This window comes from Macaca nemestrina, chromosome 1 (assembly GCF_043159975.1).
Source record: "Macaca nemestrina isolate mMacNem1 chromosome 1, mMacNem.hap1, whole genome shotgun sequence".
In the NCBI taxonomy this organism is placed as follows: Eukaryota; Metazoa; Chordata; class Mammalia; order Primates; family Cercopithecidae; genus Macaca; species Macaca nemestrina.
This window is the reverse complement of record NC_092125.1, coordinates 3,572,989-3,589,564: the sequence shown is the minus strand read 5'-3', so window position 1 is coordinate 3,589,564 and position 16,576 is coordinate 3,572,989. Positions and strand designations below refer to the sequence as shown.

At 49.2% G+C, this 16,576-nt stretch overlaps 1 protein-coding gene across 8 annotated transcripts in view; it reads left to right on the top strand.

Annotated features, from left to right (window-relative positions):
* Nucleotides 1-16,576, top strand: part of LOC105474699 (kinesin family member 26B) — a 568,793-nt gene that overhangs the window by 442,023 nt on the left and 110,194 nt on the right. For all 8 annotated transcript variants that reach the window (XM_011729515.3, XM_011729518.3, XM_071069292.1 and 5 more), the window contains 2 exons: nucleotides 10,491-10,697; nucleotides 15,505-15,598. In XM_011729515.3, the coding sequence (XP_011727817.2) occupies nucleotides 10,491-10,697; nucleotides 15,505-15,598 (301 nt within the window). The remainder of the gene's footprint in view (nucleotides 1-10,490; nucleotides 10,698-15,504; nucleotides 15,599-16,576) is intronic.

The window sequence follows — 16,576 nt, the reverse complement described above, 5'->3', positions numbered from 1 at the left end:
CTTGTTGCTCTAATATTGAGAGTGGGGTGTTAAAGTCTCCCACTATTATTGTGTGGGAGTCTAAGTCTCTTTGTAGGTCTCTAAGAACTTGCTTTACGAATCTGGGTGCTCCTGTGTTGGGCACATATATATTTAGGATAGTTAGCTCTACTTGTTTCATTGATTCCTTTACCATTATGTAATGCCCTTTTTTGTCTGCTTTGATCTTTGTTGGTTTGAAGTCTGTTTTATCAGAGACTAGGATTGCAATCCCTGCTTTTTTTTTTTTTTTTTTTTTTTCATTTGCTTGGTAAATCTTCCTCCATCCCTTCATTTTGAGCCTATGTGTGTTCTTGCACATGAGATGGGTCTGCTGAATACAGCATCCTGATCGGTCTTGACTCTTTACCCAATTTGCCAGTCTGTATCTTTTTATCGGGGCATTTAGCCCATTTACATTTAAGGTTAATATTGTTATGTGTGAATTTGATCCTGTCATTATGATGCTAGGGGGTTATTTTGCCCGTTAGCAGTTTCTTCATGGTGACAATGGTCTTTACAATTTGGTATGTTTTTGCAGTGGCTGGTAACGTTTTTTTCCTTTCCATATTTAGGGCTTCCTTCAGGAGCTCCTGTAAGGCAGGCCTGGTGGTGACAAAATTTCTCAGCATTTGCTTGTCTGTAAAGGATTTTGTTTCTCCTTCACTTATGAAGCTTAGTTTGGCTAGATATGAAATTCCGGGTTGAAAATTCTTTAAGAATGTTGACTATTGGCCGGGCGCGGTGGCTCAAGCCTGTAATCCCAGCACTTTGGGAGGCCGAGACGGGCGGATCACGAGGTCAGGAGATCGAGACCATCCTGGGTAACACAGTGAAACCCCGTCTCTACTAAAAATACAAAAAAACTTAGCCGGGCGAGGTGGCAGGCGCCTGTAGTCCCAGCTACTCAGGAGGCTGAGGCAGGAGAATGGCGGGAACCCGGGAGGCGGAGCTTGCAGTGAGCTGAGATCCGGCCACTGCACTCCAGCCTGGGTGACAGAGCGAGACTCCGTCTCAAAAAAAAAAAAAAAAAAAAAAAAAAAAAAAAGAATGTTGACTATTGGCCCCCACTCTCTTCTGGCTTGTAGGGATTCTGCAGAGAGATCCGCTGTTAGTCTGTTGGGCTTCCCTTTGTGGGTAACCCGACCTTACTCTCTGGCTGCACTTAACATTTTTTCCTTCATTTCAACCTTGGTGAATCTGACGATTATGTGTCTTGGGATTGCTCTTCTCAAGGAGTAGCTTTATGGGGCTCTCTATGTTTCCTGAATTTGAATGTTGGCCTGTCTTGCTAGGTTGGGGAAGTTCTCCTGGATAATAACCTGAAGAGTGTTTTCCAACTTGGTTCCATTCTCCCTGTTACTTTCAGGTCCACCAATCAAACACAGGTTTGGTCTTTTCACATAGTCCCATATTTCTTAGAGGCTTTGTTTGTTCCTTTTCATTCTTTTTTCTCTAATCTTGTCTTCATGCTTTATTTCATTAAGTTGATCTTCAATTTTTGATATCCTTCTGCTTGATCGATTTGGCTATTGATACTTGTGTATGCTTCATGAAGTTCTCGTGCTGTGTTTCTCAGCTCCACCAGGTCATTTATATTTTTCTCTAAACTGGCTATTCTAGTTAGCAATTCCTCTAACCTTTTTTCAAGGTTCTTAGCTTCCTTGCATTGGGTTAGAACATGCTCCTTTAGCTCAGAGGAGTTTGTTATTACTCGTCTTCTGAAGCCTACTTCTGTCAATTCGTCAAACTCTTTCTCTGTCAAGCTTTCTTCCCTTGCTAGTGAGGAGTTGTAATCCTTTGGAGGAGAAGAGGCATTCTGGTTTTTGGAATTTTCAGCCTTTTTGTGATGGTTTTTCCTCATGTTCCTGGATTTATCTACCTTTGGTCTTTGATGTTGTTGACCTTTGGATGGGGTTTTTGTGAGCACATCCTTTTTGTTGATGTTGATGCTATTCCTTTTTGTTTGTTAGTTTTCCTTCTAACAGTCAGGCCCCTCTGCCACAGGTTTGCTGGAGTTTGCTCCAGACCGTTTGCTTGGATATCACCAGTGGAGGCTGCAGAACAGCAAAGATTGCTGCCTGTTCCTTCCTCTGAAGCTTCGTCCCAGAGGAGCACCTGCCAGATGCCAGCTGGAGCTCTCCTGTATGAGGTGTCTATTGACCCATGCAGGGAGGTGTCTCCCAGTCAGAAGGAACAGGGGTCAGGGACCCACTTCAGGAGGCAGTCTGATCCTTAGCAGAGCTCGAGCACTGTGTTGGGAGATCCATTGCTGTCTTCAGAACTGGCAGGCAGGAATGTTTAAGTCTACTGAAGCTGCACCCACAGCTGCCCCTTCCCCCAAGTGCTCTGTCCCAGGGAGATGGGAGTTTTATCTATAAGCCCCTGACTGGGGCTGCTGCCTTTCTTTCAGAGATGCCCTGTCCAGAGAGTAGCAATTTATAGAGGCAGTCTGGCTACAGCGGCTTTGCCTAGCTGTGGTTTGAACTTCCTGGCGGCTTTGTTTACACTGTGAGGGGAAAATCGCCTACTCCAGCCTCAGTAATGGTGGATACTCCTTCCCTTACCAAGCTCAAGCATCCCAGGTTGACTTCAGACTGCTGTGCTGGCAGCGAGAATTTCAAGCCAGTGGATCTGAGCTTGCTGGGCTCCGTGGGGGTGGGATCCGCTGAGCCGGGCCACTTGGCTCCCTGACTTCAGCCCCCTTTCTGGGGGAGTGAACAGTTCTGTCCTGCTGGCATTCTGGGTGCCACTGGGGTATGGAAAAAATACTCCTGCAGCTAGCTCGGTGTCTGCCCTGCAGCTAGCTCGGTGTCTGCCCAAATGGCCGCCCAGTTTTGTGCTTGAAACCCAGGGCCCTGGTGGCCTAGGCACCCGAGGGAACCTCCTGGTCTGCAGGTTGCAAAGACCATGGGAAACGCACGGTATCTGGGCTGGAGTGCACCATTCCTTATGGCACAGCCTCTCAAGGCTTCCCTTGGGTAGGGGAGGGAGGTCCCTGACCCCCTGTACTTCCCGGGTGAGGTGACGCCCCACCCTGCCTCCGCTCACCCTCCATGGGCTACACCCACTGTCTCGCCAGTCCCAGTGAGATGAACACCTCAGTTGGAATTGCGGAAATCACCCGTCTTCTGCACTGATCTCGCTGGGAGCTGCCGACCCAAACTGTTCCCATTGGCCATCTTGCCAGCCACCCAAAACCTGGTTTTAATTTACTTTAACATTGTTACCCATCTCTCCTGTCAAATTAAGCAGGCACATTGGGTCAATTAAAAAGGGAAAGCAGTCATACTTACAGAGTCCCATGTGCCACTGATGGGCTAGCAATAGAGCCTTACATTACATTATTATTATTATTTTTTAAAGAGGACTCTTTAAATAAAGGCTGGAAAATTGCACCCTTAATCTCTCTCAGTGTGTTTTTAGAAACTAGCACTTCGTTGAAATCTTGTATGATAGATTTGTCAGAATGTCATGGCCTAGAAGGAAGGATGGGGAGGGTTGCTGCATTTATTACATTTCTTGGTAGAGCAGAAAAGCGTGGGCCAGGTGCGATGGCTGACACCTGTAATCCCAGCACTTTGGGAGGCAGAGGCGGGCAGATCACCTGAGGTCAGGAGTTCAAGACCAGCCTGGCCAACATGGTGAAACCCTGTCTCTACTAAAAACACAAAAAATTAGGTGGGTGTGGTGGGGCACACCTGTAATCCCAGCTACTCGGGAGGCTGAGGCATGAGAATCACCTGGGAGGTGGAGGTTGCAGTTAGCTGAGATCATACCACTGCACTCCAGCCTGGGCGACAGAGCAAGATTCAGTCTCAAAAACAAAAAAAACAAAACAAAAACAAAAACAGAAAAGCATAGTGTTAAGAAGAATCTATGTGGAGAAGCGTACACTGTTTAGGTGTCCTGTTTCTCCAATCATCTTACTTAAAATGGTTGGGAATTTTCCTGAAGTGACTAATGTACCCGAAGCAGGAGGGAGAACACCTCCCCTGCATTGCTTGATCAGGACAGAAGAGACGGGAATCACATGTGGGCAATATCACATTTAGCTTTTAGATGCTCAGATCACGTTTTGCATGGATTAGTCACCTTTACAAAAAATGTAAGCAGGCCATATATTCTTCAATTTTGGTCAGAGAAGGAGGGAGGGAAAGTACTTGTTCTTTGTCTGTCTTGCCTTATGTTCATGAGAATTGTTGCCTTAATTTTTAACATTAATTTTAACATTTAACTAGGAGAAAGACTTCTGCTGTGAATGTGATGCAGAAAGTCTATTTTATATCAGGTAATTTGCAGAATGAAACCAACGTTCTTTCCCTCCTCTTTCCTCCCCTCCCCTCCCTTCCCCTCCCTTCCTATCCCCTCCTCTTCCCTCCCCTCCCCTCCCCTCCCTTCCCCTCCCATTCCCTCCCTTCCCCTCCCTTCCCCTCCCCTCCTGTCCCCTCCTCTTCCCTCCCCTCCCCTCCCCTCCCCTTTCCTTCCCTTCCTCTCTCATTCTTTCTTTCTTCCTCACTCTCTCTTTTTTTTCTTTTTTGAGACAGGGTCTGGCCCTGTCGCCCAGGCTGGAGTGCCGTGGCACGATCTCAGCTCACTACAGCTTCTACCTCCCAGGCTCAAGCGATCCTTTCACCTCAGCCTCCAAAGTGTTGGGATTACAGGCGTGAGCCACCAAGCTCTGCTAATGTAAACATTTTTTTTGTAGAGACAAAGTCTCACTATATTGCCTAGGCTTGAACTCCTGGGCTCACGCAATCCTCCCACCTCAGCTTCCCAAAGTATTGGGATTACAGGCATGAGACACCGTGCCCGGCCTCTTTCTTTCTCTCTTGAAAGTTAAAAATGCTTTACATCTGTATGCGGCGTTATAGTATATTGTTATCTTTTTGGTTCTTCACACGACAGGCCCGCTTTAAGGGGTAAGGAAGGCAAAGCCCATACCTCAGGTCACACAGTCACTCAATGGTGGTGACATTTGGGTCAGAACCCGGTCTCTGCTCCTGCCTCACTGCAGTGCCCACACGCCCTGTAACTGTACACAGGGAGATACAATGGACCCTCCAAGTTTTTCTCTCTACAGCTGAATCCCATCCAAAAACATGTGGAAACCAGGAAGGGCTTCTGGTGCGTACCCAGGACAGCACGGCGCTGCCTTGCACTTCTGCCCTCGGCTCTCCTCGGGAGTGACTGGCACTCTCAGCTCAGTCTTTTACCCACACACTGGCTCTCTCCCACATGAGGCTGAGAGAGAGCATGATCCACGCTTCCACGACTCACACTCCCGGAGGGGTCCCAGCACGGCCGTCCCTGCCACCCTCCTCGGCGGGGGGGAAGAAGGACCCTGCGCCGGGCTTGGTGCTGGTCAGCTCCCTAGTTTGGCTCTGCTGAGTGTCTTATTCAGTGAACCCTTGGCTTTTAGAATCCCTTCTGGCAATCTTACTTTTTCTGCTTTTCCCACCATTCTTCCCGTTGATCACCCTGTCTTATTCGCCGCTGACTGACCTTGGAGAACGAGTTCCAGCCTTTTTTGCGGGGAACTGAAGACTAGATGTGGAAGGCTTAGAGATGATTCTGACACTGCTGGGATTGAGACAGAAATGATGTCAGATGGTGTTCCTGGTTAGGTTCCTCCATCTGCACCTTGACCAGTTTCTACTGAGCTGATTCTCATGAACCTGTGAACTCAAAATTCCGTGTAAAGGGAGTTCAGATAGAGATGATGAGGGGTCAGAAGAGGCCAGTGGTGAATTTAACTCCGTAGCCTAGAATCTTGTAGGGGTAAAAACTATTTATCATCACCTGCACACTCTTACTGGGCATGTATTGTGGCCAAGACTCAGGTTCCTGTGTGTCTGTAGAGGGCCTTCGTTGCGGGTATCCACAAAATGAGTCGAAACAAAGCTCGCGCATGAGAAGGACAGATGGAGCTCTCCCTTGCTCCTGCCACCTTCTCACCATCTGCAGTCTTTTTCTCATTGCTGAGGGATCCTTCCCGTGGTCACATTTGCCTGTAGCCCTCCTGAGCCCTAGAGTCTGCAGACAACCTCTAGCCGGACAGCTTCTGGGCGGAGAAACAGGCCACGAAGAGCCTCCTGGGTGTGCACATGTGGCTGCGCTCTGTGATGAGGGAAAAGCAGGAGTATCTGTCTGCCGTATCACGTGTAGCGGTCACGGCGAGTGATGACAGGGCCGCTCCTCGTTAGCCTCCAATCAGGCTGTGTGGCAGCGATCGCCTCCATGTTGATAGAGAGTCCGTGTAGTTTGGGAGCAAGGCTCGGCCTCTTTCGGTGAGTGTCTCACAGTTCCTTTCTCCCTCAATCCCGCAATGCCATCCAGAACGAGGTGCTGAACTGATTAATCAGCAGGACATAAAGACAACAGCTGCCCAAAGCAACGGTTGTCCTGCTCCATCCACGGAATAATTAAACAAACAGGGCACAGCGGGGTTCCCACCAGTGAGGACTTGGGTGCAGGAAATGCCAGTCTCTTCTTGCTTGAATCCAGGTGTCAAGCCATCCTGGCCACCACTCAGGCTGTTCCTTTAGCTTTCTGGATCCCATTCCCTGCAGGTTTATGCTTGGGAGTGAAATAGTGACTGTCCCTTTGACCCCGAGAGCTGGGGAGAAGGCCGTGCATGTTAACAGCTGCCTGGACCCTCTCTGGAGTGCAGCAGGGAGAGGCGGGGCAGGAGTAGATGTTGCCAAGAACCTAAGGGCGTTAGTGACAAAAGCAAGAACTCCTGGCAAGAAGTCCGAGGGACTTTCTTGATCGCAAGTGGCATCTCCTAAGCACTTTGATTACAGCGGATTAAGCAGGAAGTGGAGTGCTAGACTAAAGGAATAATGATACAAAGGAGGTGAAGCAGAAAAACTCAATTTCCTTCCTTTAAAGGGAAAAAATGTCCATTTATTTAGATGAATTGCAAAGAAAAGAATGGAGCGTGGCCTTCCCCCCAGCTCGGAGCTCAATGGGTTTTTAAAGAACTGGGTATCTCTTTGGCCAGAACAGCAACTGGGATCTTCAGCCTCTCTGCAGAAAATGAGCCGCGGGCTCGGGATTTTGTTAAGCTGCAGGAGCATTCCTTCTGGACCGATGACTCATTCAGCCCCTTCTTTCCCGCTTCTCCTTGTTGGCCCTCGCCTAGCTTAGCTCATATTTTACATTCAGCACCTCTAGTTACCCAGAAATTGCATGCAAAATTGTGAAATAGAAAAGCAGTGGGCCATGTGCTCCATCAGCTCTGCCTGGCATTGCATCATCCTTGATTTGCATGCTCAGGGGCTGGGCTAGGAGATTTGCTTACAGAAAGCCTGAAGGTCCCACGGACCTTCCACAAGTTGCGATTTGAATACACGCTCGTAGCACACATGCTCTGTAACTGGGGCAGATCTGTAGGAATGAATGGAACTGAAATCAGACCTTAGAAAGTCACGGTGAACAAGAAAATTGCCAGAATGGAATGCAGATACACCTAGTGGTTACTGTCCTGTATGTAGCGACTGTGTGAGATTTGACTGTGTTTTACTAAGAGGAGCCTTGTTGGGCCCAGTGCTTAATAACCAGCTCTGCCTGTCAGGAATCCCCCACAGTATCCTGTTTGTGACTCACGCTATGCAGAGTCCAGGGCAAGGAGTTTTAAAACCTTATCATGTTTTGTTTTGTTTTGAGATGGAGTTTTGCTCTTGTTGCCCAGGCTGGAGTGCAATGGCGCAATCTCGACTCACCACAACTCTGCCTCCTGGGTTCAAGTGATTCTCCTGCCTCAGCCTCCTGAGTAGCTGGGATTACAGGCATGTGCCACCATGCCCAGCTAATTTTGTATTTTTAATAGAGACGGGGTTTCTCCATATTGGTCAGGCTGGTCTTGAACTCCAGACCTCAGGTGATCTGCCCGCTTCGGGCTCCCAAAGTGCTGGGATTATAGGCTTTTTTTTTTTTTTTTTTTGAGATGGAGTCTCACTCTGTCGCCCAGGCTGGAGTGCAGTGGCGAGATCTCAGCTCACTGCAAGCTCCGCCTCCCAGGTTCAAGCCCTTCTCCTGCCTCAGCCTCCCCAGTAGATGGGACTACAGGTGCCCGCCACCATGCCCAGCTAAATTTTTGTATTTTTAGTAGAGATGGGGTTTTACCATGTTAGCCAGGATGGTCTCGATCTCCTGACCTCATGATCTGACCACCTTGGCCTCCCAAAGTGCTGGGATTACAGGCATGAGCCACTGCGCCCGGCCATTTTGTTTTGTTTTGTTTTGTTTTGTTTTTAAGAGACAAGGTCTCGCTCTGTCACCCAGGCTGGAGTGCAGTTGCGTGACCATAGCTCACTGGAACCTGGAACTCCTGAGCTCCAGTGACCCTGCTACCTCAACCTCCCGAGTAGCTGGTACCTGTGAGTGTGCACCATCACACCTGGCTATTTTTTTTAATTAACTTTTTGTAGAGATGGGGTCTCGCTATATTGCCCAGGCTTGTCTTGAACTCCCACCTCTGCCCACGTGGTGGGCATTCAATTCCTATATGTCTTCCTCCCTCCTCTCTTGACTTGCCTCCTCCTGGATCATGATAGCCTATCGTTCTCCTGTCACAGCATTAATGGTAAGGCTTGAGGCTGGGCGTGGCACCCATGCCTGTAATCCTAGTGCTTTGGGAGGCAGAGGTGGGAGTTCAAGACAAGCCCGGGCCATGTTCAGCACTTTAGATGCCCATTCATTGAATTTGCACAGCCGCCCGTATGTCAGGCATTGTTGTTCCTACTGTACAGGTGAGGAAACGGGGCTCTGTGAAGTGTGACTGTTTGTGGGAGGCAGCAGCCGGCATGATGGAAAAAGCGTAGGCGTTGGAGGTGGGATCCAAGTCCAGCCTTCCTCCCACAGGTTCAGTGATGTGGGGCAAGTTACATAACATCATTTTCTCATGAGTAAAATCCGGACAGGCATACCTACACGCTGGAGCACGGGGAGGATTCAGTGAGATCGTGTAGATGACAGCACAGGCCTGGCATACGAGAGAAAATGGCAGGGATCATTCTATGACCTCACAGTGGAAGAAGCAAGCTCTAAGCCCTGAGAGGTGGTGCGCATCCCACCCTCGGGCTCCTTCCACCAGGACACCGGCTTCTGGATCTCCATGGAGTTCTGTTCTTAAGTTAGCGGGGACACAGTGCAGGACACCTGGGGACCCAGTGCCCTTGGAATTCTTTACCTTCAGCTCTGCACGCTGCACATGAGTCCTCATGGCTCAGCAGAGAGAGCCGAGGTCGGCAGGAGGATCTCTGTCTTGCACAACATATATGATTCTCTGAGCATTTCTATATGTTGAAAATATTTTATTTAAAAATGTACAACCACCCCTCCTCCCTAAAATTGCGTGACAGAGATTTCATCAGACCTGACAGCTAATGAGACAAGGAGGACAAGGCACAGAGAGGAACAGAGGAAATAATCCTTGTGCATACCTTCCGAATTTCCATATATTACTAAAATTACCCATATCTGTGTCTGTCCTGCCGCTCTGTGCATTACATATCTTTGCATCCCCCATGCCTAGCACAGTGCCCGGCACATAGTAGGTGCTCAAAGTGCCCATCATTTGTTGGACTGAGCTCACAACACAGAAATAGAGAGCCAGTTAGAGCAAATACTGTCCCTTTTCCCAGGACTGTAGCTTCCAGACCCGTGTGAGGCCTCAGCCTGATTTCTGTTCACCTGAGGACCCCAAAGCAAACTGCATTTCCATCAGCACCTCACTTGCCTGCAGGAGCTGGATGGGGTTGGTGGTGGGCACCAGAGGTGCTCAGTGTTCAGTCACTCAGAAAGTGGGTTAAAGGGCAGCGCCTCCTGCTCCCTCCAGCGATGCACTTCCATTCTCTGAAATGACAACTTCTCTGCACTCACTTAATGGGATCCCAAATAACACGTTGCAGACCAGTCTTTTATCACTGTTGCCCCTTGGAACACATTTCGAATGCTGGCCATTAAAAGCAGGCCATTTCACGGTTCTTTAATGATGACACTAATAACTGTGGATTTTTGTCTCCCAGAGTCATGATGAGCTGAGCCAAGGAGCAAATTACAGAGCTAACTTCTATGTGCATGGTTTACTGATCTGTGAGCTTCAAGGAAACTGCACCAGCCCCTATAGTTTGGCAGTCCAGACTACCTTTTCATCTGCGTAATTGGGCCACGAGGGCACAGTTAATATTCAATTTATATTAATAGGAAGACAAAGAACATGATGTCCCAGCTCCATATTGAAGTAATGGGCATTTCAAAATATTCTACCTGGTAATTATAAATAAATCAGTTTTCCCATGACCCAGCCAGGATGATGTCGCTAATTCACTGTGCATTTCCTCATAATTTATCCTGAGAAAGTTCAGTGCTGCCATGGGCACTTATATCGCAGAGTGTACAAGGGTGCTCCTTCGTAAAACACCCAGCTGTCTTCATCCATGCTGTTGCCCATCTTTTCTTAACAGGTGAAAGTCATGCTTCGCATCTGTTCTACCTTGGCTCGAGATACCTCAGAATCCAGCTCTTTCTTAAAGGTGGACCCACGGAAGAAGCAGATCACCTTGTACGATCCCCTGACTTGTGGAGGTCAAAATGCCTTCCAAAAGAGAGGCAACCAGGTTCCTCCAAAGATGTTTGCCTTTGATGCAGTTTTTCCCCAAGACGCCTCCCAGGTGGGTATCAGCCCCTCTCAGGCTCAGCAACGTTGATTAAAGAAGCGTTTACTCATTCACAAGGGCCCTTGAGCTGGGAGGGTGTCTTCTTGAGCGTTTGGATGGACCAGTTCCTTCAGGAGTCAATCTGAGCTCCATTGAATGGTCCAGTGCTTTTGAATTACTGGTGTCAGACTTTGGGCAGGATCAGTGTGCAGGAATTTCAATAAAACATGTCCTTGAGGAGCAGGAAGTGCGAGCCAGTCAGTGGATCACACACAGAAGCAGGAAGATAACAGAAAGGGACAAGGACAATGCGTCAAGGGGCTGGTGACAGATCCAGTAAGACCCTACTCCTGCCTGGGCATTGTACGAAGGGAAAAAAATGTTTCAGGGAGCTGATTAGAATGAGGCAATCTCCTAGGACCCAGTATAAGCACACTGGGGTTGAGGGCAAGTCTGTAGTCCTGGTAAGGAACTGGAGTTCAAGGCAGGGAAACCGAGGCTGACATGCATCCTGTGGCCTGGCTCAGTGGAGTGAAGGGGAAGAAGAGAGGCTCAGGGATAGGTGTTATATTCGCTTAATTGCTGCATTACAAATCACCCTAAAATTCAGTGCTTAACACAATAAGCATTTATTATTGCTCATCGGTCAGCTGAGCAGCTCTTCTGGTCCTAGCTCAGCTCATTGTTATGTCTATGATCAGCTGTGGGTTGGGTAGGCAGCTCTGTGGATCTTGGCTGGATATTAGCCAGGCGAAATAAAATCATGCTATATCACACCACAGGCACATGTCTTTGGGGGTTGGCTGGCTTTCCGCTGGTCTAGAATAGCCTTGACCAGGTCGGCTGGTCTCTCTTCCACATTGTCTGTCATCATCCAGCAAGCTAGCTTGGGCTAGTTTTCAAGGCAGCATCCAGGACCCATCCATGCAGGTCTCTGGAGGCCTAAGCTCAGAATTGACCCAGTATCACCTCTGCTGGATTCTACTGGCCCAGCTTCATGAGATGGAGAAGAGATTGCTTCTAATGATTGGATGAGCTCCAAGTTACATTGCAAGGGGGTTGCAGCCAGGCTGGGGTAGAGAATTGGGGCCATTTTTATTATTCTACTGTGAGCATAATTGGGAGGCTATTTGGGGGCCCAGGGTACCAAGATTACTGAGCCATGGGCAGCCAGTGAACTGCAGACCTCACCAGATGCTGCAACTAAAGCTTCTAGTAGATATCTGTTCTCATTTGGATTCACCCTGGAGCTTTGGTGAAGATGGGCCTCTAAGCAGCACCAAACAGCACCTGTTCCTGTGGGGGAGGGAGCAGGGACACACATGTAGAACTGACTGCAGAAATGAATAACCCAGGTTACAGGATATAGTGGCCTACTTTGCCTGGAGTTTGCATCTTTCTGATAAGTTTCTAGTGCTTATCAAGATTTACATTAAACAGTATATAGTATAATAACTAATAACCTATAGCAGAACCTGATGACAACAGTGCAAATAGTTACCATCTGCAGCCTCTGTGAATTTCTTCCAGGCTGCATCTGAGTAGAGGAGGTGGCGATGTTCTCACAGGCTCCTCTATTACACCGTGGGCACATAGCACGTGTCACAGGCTCCATTCATTAAGAAGTTGAGCATGTGGTTTCCCCAAAGAGTTTTACCCAAGAAGACAAAGTACTTTATGAATCAGTTCTACGGTTTCTCTCTTTATTACATTTTTTGTGTGGCATAGCACCCAATGGGCTTGGTCATTTAAACCTGACATTGGGGCTAATAAATGGCCTACAAATAATTTCATTAACACAGTTAAAACTTTTCAGAAGCAAATCTCCACAAGTTGTAAGAATTCCAAAACAAACCCTAAATTAAGCATGGACTATTAATGAGTTGTAGATTTATTTCAGAAAAAGGGGCCGTTTTCATTGCTAGCCTTTGTTTACATTTCACACTTGGCTCCAGAGCTCAGTATGCTCAATGTTGGAGTTTCACTCATTTCAGAATGCCTTACTTTCATTCAAATTTCCAATGTTGTTATAATTTACATGTCTGTGTAAATTCGCAGTTTTCAAGACATTTCAGAGACATTAACGCATTTGACTCTTCCTAGAATTCAGTGGGGTAGGAAGGGGAGGCATTGATGTTCTCATGTAACACACAAGGAAACCAAGACTCAAAGATTAAGTCACCTGTTCAAAGTCTCTTTCCCGAGCAGACGTCCTTCCTGGATTCCCCCCATTGACCTCTCTGTATCCTGCTCGGTATGGTATTGTATCTTTGACCCCTAGCAGTGTGGCCTCAGGCGAGTCACTCAACCTCTCTGGGCCGCAGTGTCCTCATCTGTCAAATAAGAACATGACCACAGTGTTCCTCATCAGGCTGTGTGATTCATCAACACATAAGGTGCTCCCAGCAGAGCCAGCAACACAGCAAGTGCTTAATAAATGTGGCTATTTTTACTGTTATCACTGTCAATAATAGCAGCATGCTGCCGGCCAGGGCCAGCTCAGCCCCACGGGGTGGGCACCCCTGGAGCCCCCAAGCCCGAAAGGAGGGAGTGTGCGGCGTGGGCCTGTGCTCTCCAGTCCTGATTTTCAGCCTGTGAAGCTGCAGCCGCCATAGTGACCCAGGCAGTTGGAAATCGTGCTTTCTCTTGGTTTCTAAGGAAATCAGCTTCCTGAAGCTAAGCAATGATTAGAACAGTCCCGGTTCCTGGTTGCCTTCGAGAGCCCTCCATATGGCCCTTCAGTGGCTTCGGCAGTCGCTGGCTGCCCTTGTTGGGACACGCCTCTGTGGGGACACAGCTCTGCTGGAGAACCTGGACTTGTGGGCAGGCGGAGGCTTCCTGCAGACCTGGCCCTGCCCACGGGTCTGTGCTCAGGAAGGCCGCATGTCTCTCCAGGTCCGCGGGGAAGCAGCAAGGGGCCTCCGGGCCACCATCAGCTCTTAACACACACCAGATGGACAGCACACTGACCACGGTCTTCTCAGTGGAGAGCCGGGCGGGAACTGTGCCGGGGGGTGATGGCGCCGCAGCTCTCCTCTCACCCCGGCCTCTGCACAGGTGACTCAGTGTGGTCCACACATGGCCAACATTGTCCCAGGCGGCTCAGGAATCAAATACAGCTTATTTTATGTATAGCTAAGATGATTTCTCAGCCTCCTGCCTCCCGTCCCACTTTATGTCCAAAGAAGGCTTGGTCCATTGGGCAGCCTTCTGCCCACTCTGCAGACACACCTCTGGCAAATTCCGTCAAGACGCTACTGCTTCTGTCTCAGGGTTAGCACTGTGCTGTCCTTGCCTAAGTCCTGGGGGGGGTTGAAAGGTCCTGTGAGCCCCACAGCAGCCCTGTCCTGCCACCCCCTTTGGCCCAGGAGGAGCCCCCCGCCCCCCGCAGAGTTGCTGGGGACCACCCGGGAACAAGTGACAGTTGTTGGAAGTGTGGTTTTTCAATTTTTAGTTTAGGAGAGAAAACTGATTTCCAAATACTTGGGTTCATTGTGCTGCTGGAACTTACAGCTGAATAACAACATTCACGGGCCAGGTGCCCACCGGGAGGCACGCTGCCGGAGGACTGCAAAGCCCCATGTTAGAACCGCCTCCCGGAGCTCCCACGAGCCCTGAATCCAGCCTCGAGACAGAAATGAAAGCAACAGGGCACAGCCAATAATGCTTCTGTGAAAAGTCTCAGGTGCTAACCAAAGAGAAGGAGGCTTCCCAGATTTCCAAGTTAGTCCACAAAACTGACTGAGCTCTGATGGCTTGCAGAGCGCTATGTTAGTGGGTGTTCAGGGGAAATACATCATCGAGAGCCTCGTCCTTGTCTAGGATTTAATAATCAAATTGGAGACCAGACACACACACACCAGGCCAAAGAACACCTAATAACATACCATGTGGTGACTGATATTCTATATGTTGAATGTATCTGTAGCAAAAGAAAGAAAAGGCAGGTTTTGAAAAGAGGAGGATGGGCCGGGCGCAGTGGCTCATGCCTGTAATCCCAGCACTTTGGGAGGCCGAGGCAGGTGGGTCACCTGAGGTCAGGAGTTTGAGACCAGCCTGACCAACTTGGTGAAACCCCCCCTCTACTAAAAAAATGCGAAAAAATTAGCCGGGCATGCTGGCGCACGCCTGTAATCCCAGCTACTCGGGAGGCTGAGGCAAGAGAATCGCTTGAGCCTGGGCGGCAGAGGTTGCAGTGAGTCGAGATCACACCATTGCACTCCAGCCTGGGCAACAAGAGTGAAACTCCGTCTCAAAAATAAAGAAAGAAAAGAGGAAGGTGTGAATTGAAATCGAGGAAAGAGGTCGGGAGAGAAAGCAGATATATATCACAAACCTCTTGCCTATGTGAGGACTACCACGTCTCTCAAGGTCTGTCTTGTGAAATGGTGGGTCACCTTTTTCCTATAAAAAGCCCGGCCTGTTTCATAAACTCTGTATACATGTGTCAGCAGAGGGTGAGTGGCGAGTTTAAAGGCCTTGTCCGGGAGCCCAGAGTGTCCGATGAGGGAAGGGAATGAGGTCCGTGAACACACTGCCCCATTCCAGCCTGCTCCTGCCTGCGCTACAGATGCATTTGCTGAAATGCACCATGGATTAGCAGAAGGGTGGTTGGCAGTGGACGTGCGGTAATGGTCAGGCTTGCAAAGGGCGGAAGGTTGCCAGGGGTTCTGAGCATCTCCAAAACTTCATGGCAGAGGCCAACCCACCTGGGAACACAGCTGACACCCGAAGCCCCAGGAAGGTGGGTTCACTTTCGTTGTTAGTGATTCCTCCACTGCAAGGTTCATTCATGGCTTGTGTCTCCTCTTGTGTCTGACAGGCTGAAGTGTGTGCAGGCACCGTGGCAGAGGTGATCCAGTCTGTGGTCAACGGGGCGGATGGCTGCGTGTTCTGTTTCGGCCACGCCAAGCTGGGTTCGTGAGAGTTTCGCTTTCTCATGCGGCTCGCTGGGCTCCCTGTCGTCCCATGCATTCCTCTGTCTCCCTCCCAGAGTTTCTCTGATGACAGGAAGGGCTGCGTTTCTCTTAGATGCTGAGCTGAATAACCAGTAACAAGTTATAAGACAAACACCTATGTTCGTTGTAGGCGGACACCCACTCATGTAGGAAAGGCTTCAAGTCCAAGAGATGGACAGAGAAGTTGCAGGGTTGTTCCCACTTGATCCAGGTCAGAGCCAAGTCCAGAAGGCAGAAAGGAAAATGTTCATTTCCTGAGCAGCCGCTGTTTGGGAAGCAGATAGGCCCCTTGCCCTACCCCCTCCATGAGGCTGTGGGTTGGTGGTTGGACCCCTGTGAAAGCCAGAGGAGCAACCTCCAAGCAAAGCCCAGAGCCCAGGACGCGTCTGGGGAAAGCGGTGCACACCGTCAGGAACACTCCAGCACTGGAGCGTCTGGGAAAGGAGGCAGCAGAGCCCCCAGCAAGGGGTTCATAAATCCCCCCCCAGTCCCGTTTTAATTCTGACCTGCAGCCATCTGCTCCGCTGGCCTCGCCCTCACACGCTTGATATGTTTAGTGAATTGAGGAGCTTCAAAAACTGTCCCTTGGCAGAGATTCCAACAGAGGCCTTGCTAGAGCTCACAGAGACCAGTTCTCAGGACAGAAAGCCATCACCTCTCTCTGCACTTCCGCCCTCCCCAGCCCTTCCTCTTGATCTTGATCTAAACAGTGATCTGGATTTTAATGGAATTTGCTCATGCCATAAAAATATACACAGCATTTAACTTGAGACAGGATATAAAGTGTGAATATGTGGGCTTCATCTGGGGGGTGGCTATAAAAACTATAATGATGAAAAACCCGTGCCTTCCTACTGTGTGTAAAGTAGTGCAGGAACTGGATAGCATGGGATATCTGGGGTCCTCCTCAAGGTACATTGTGATTTAATCCTGTCA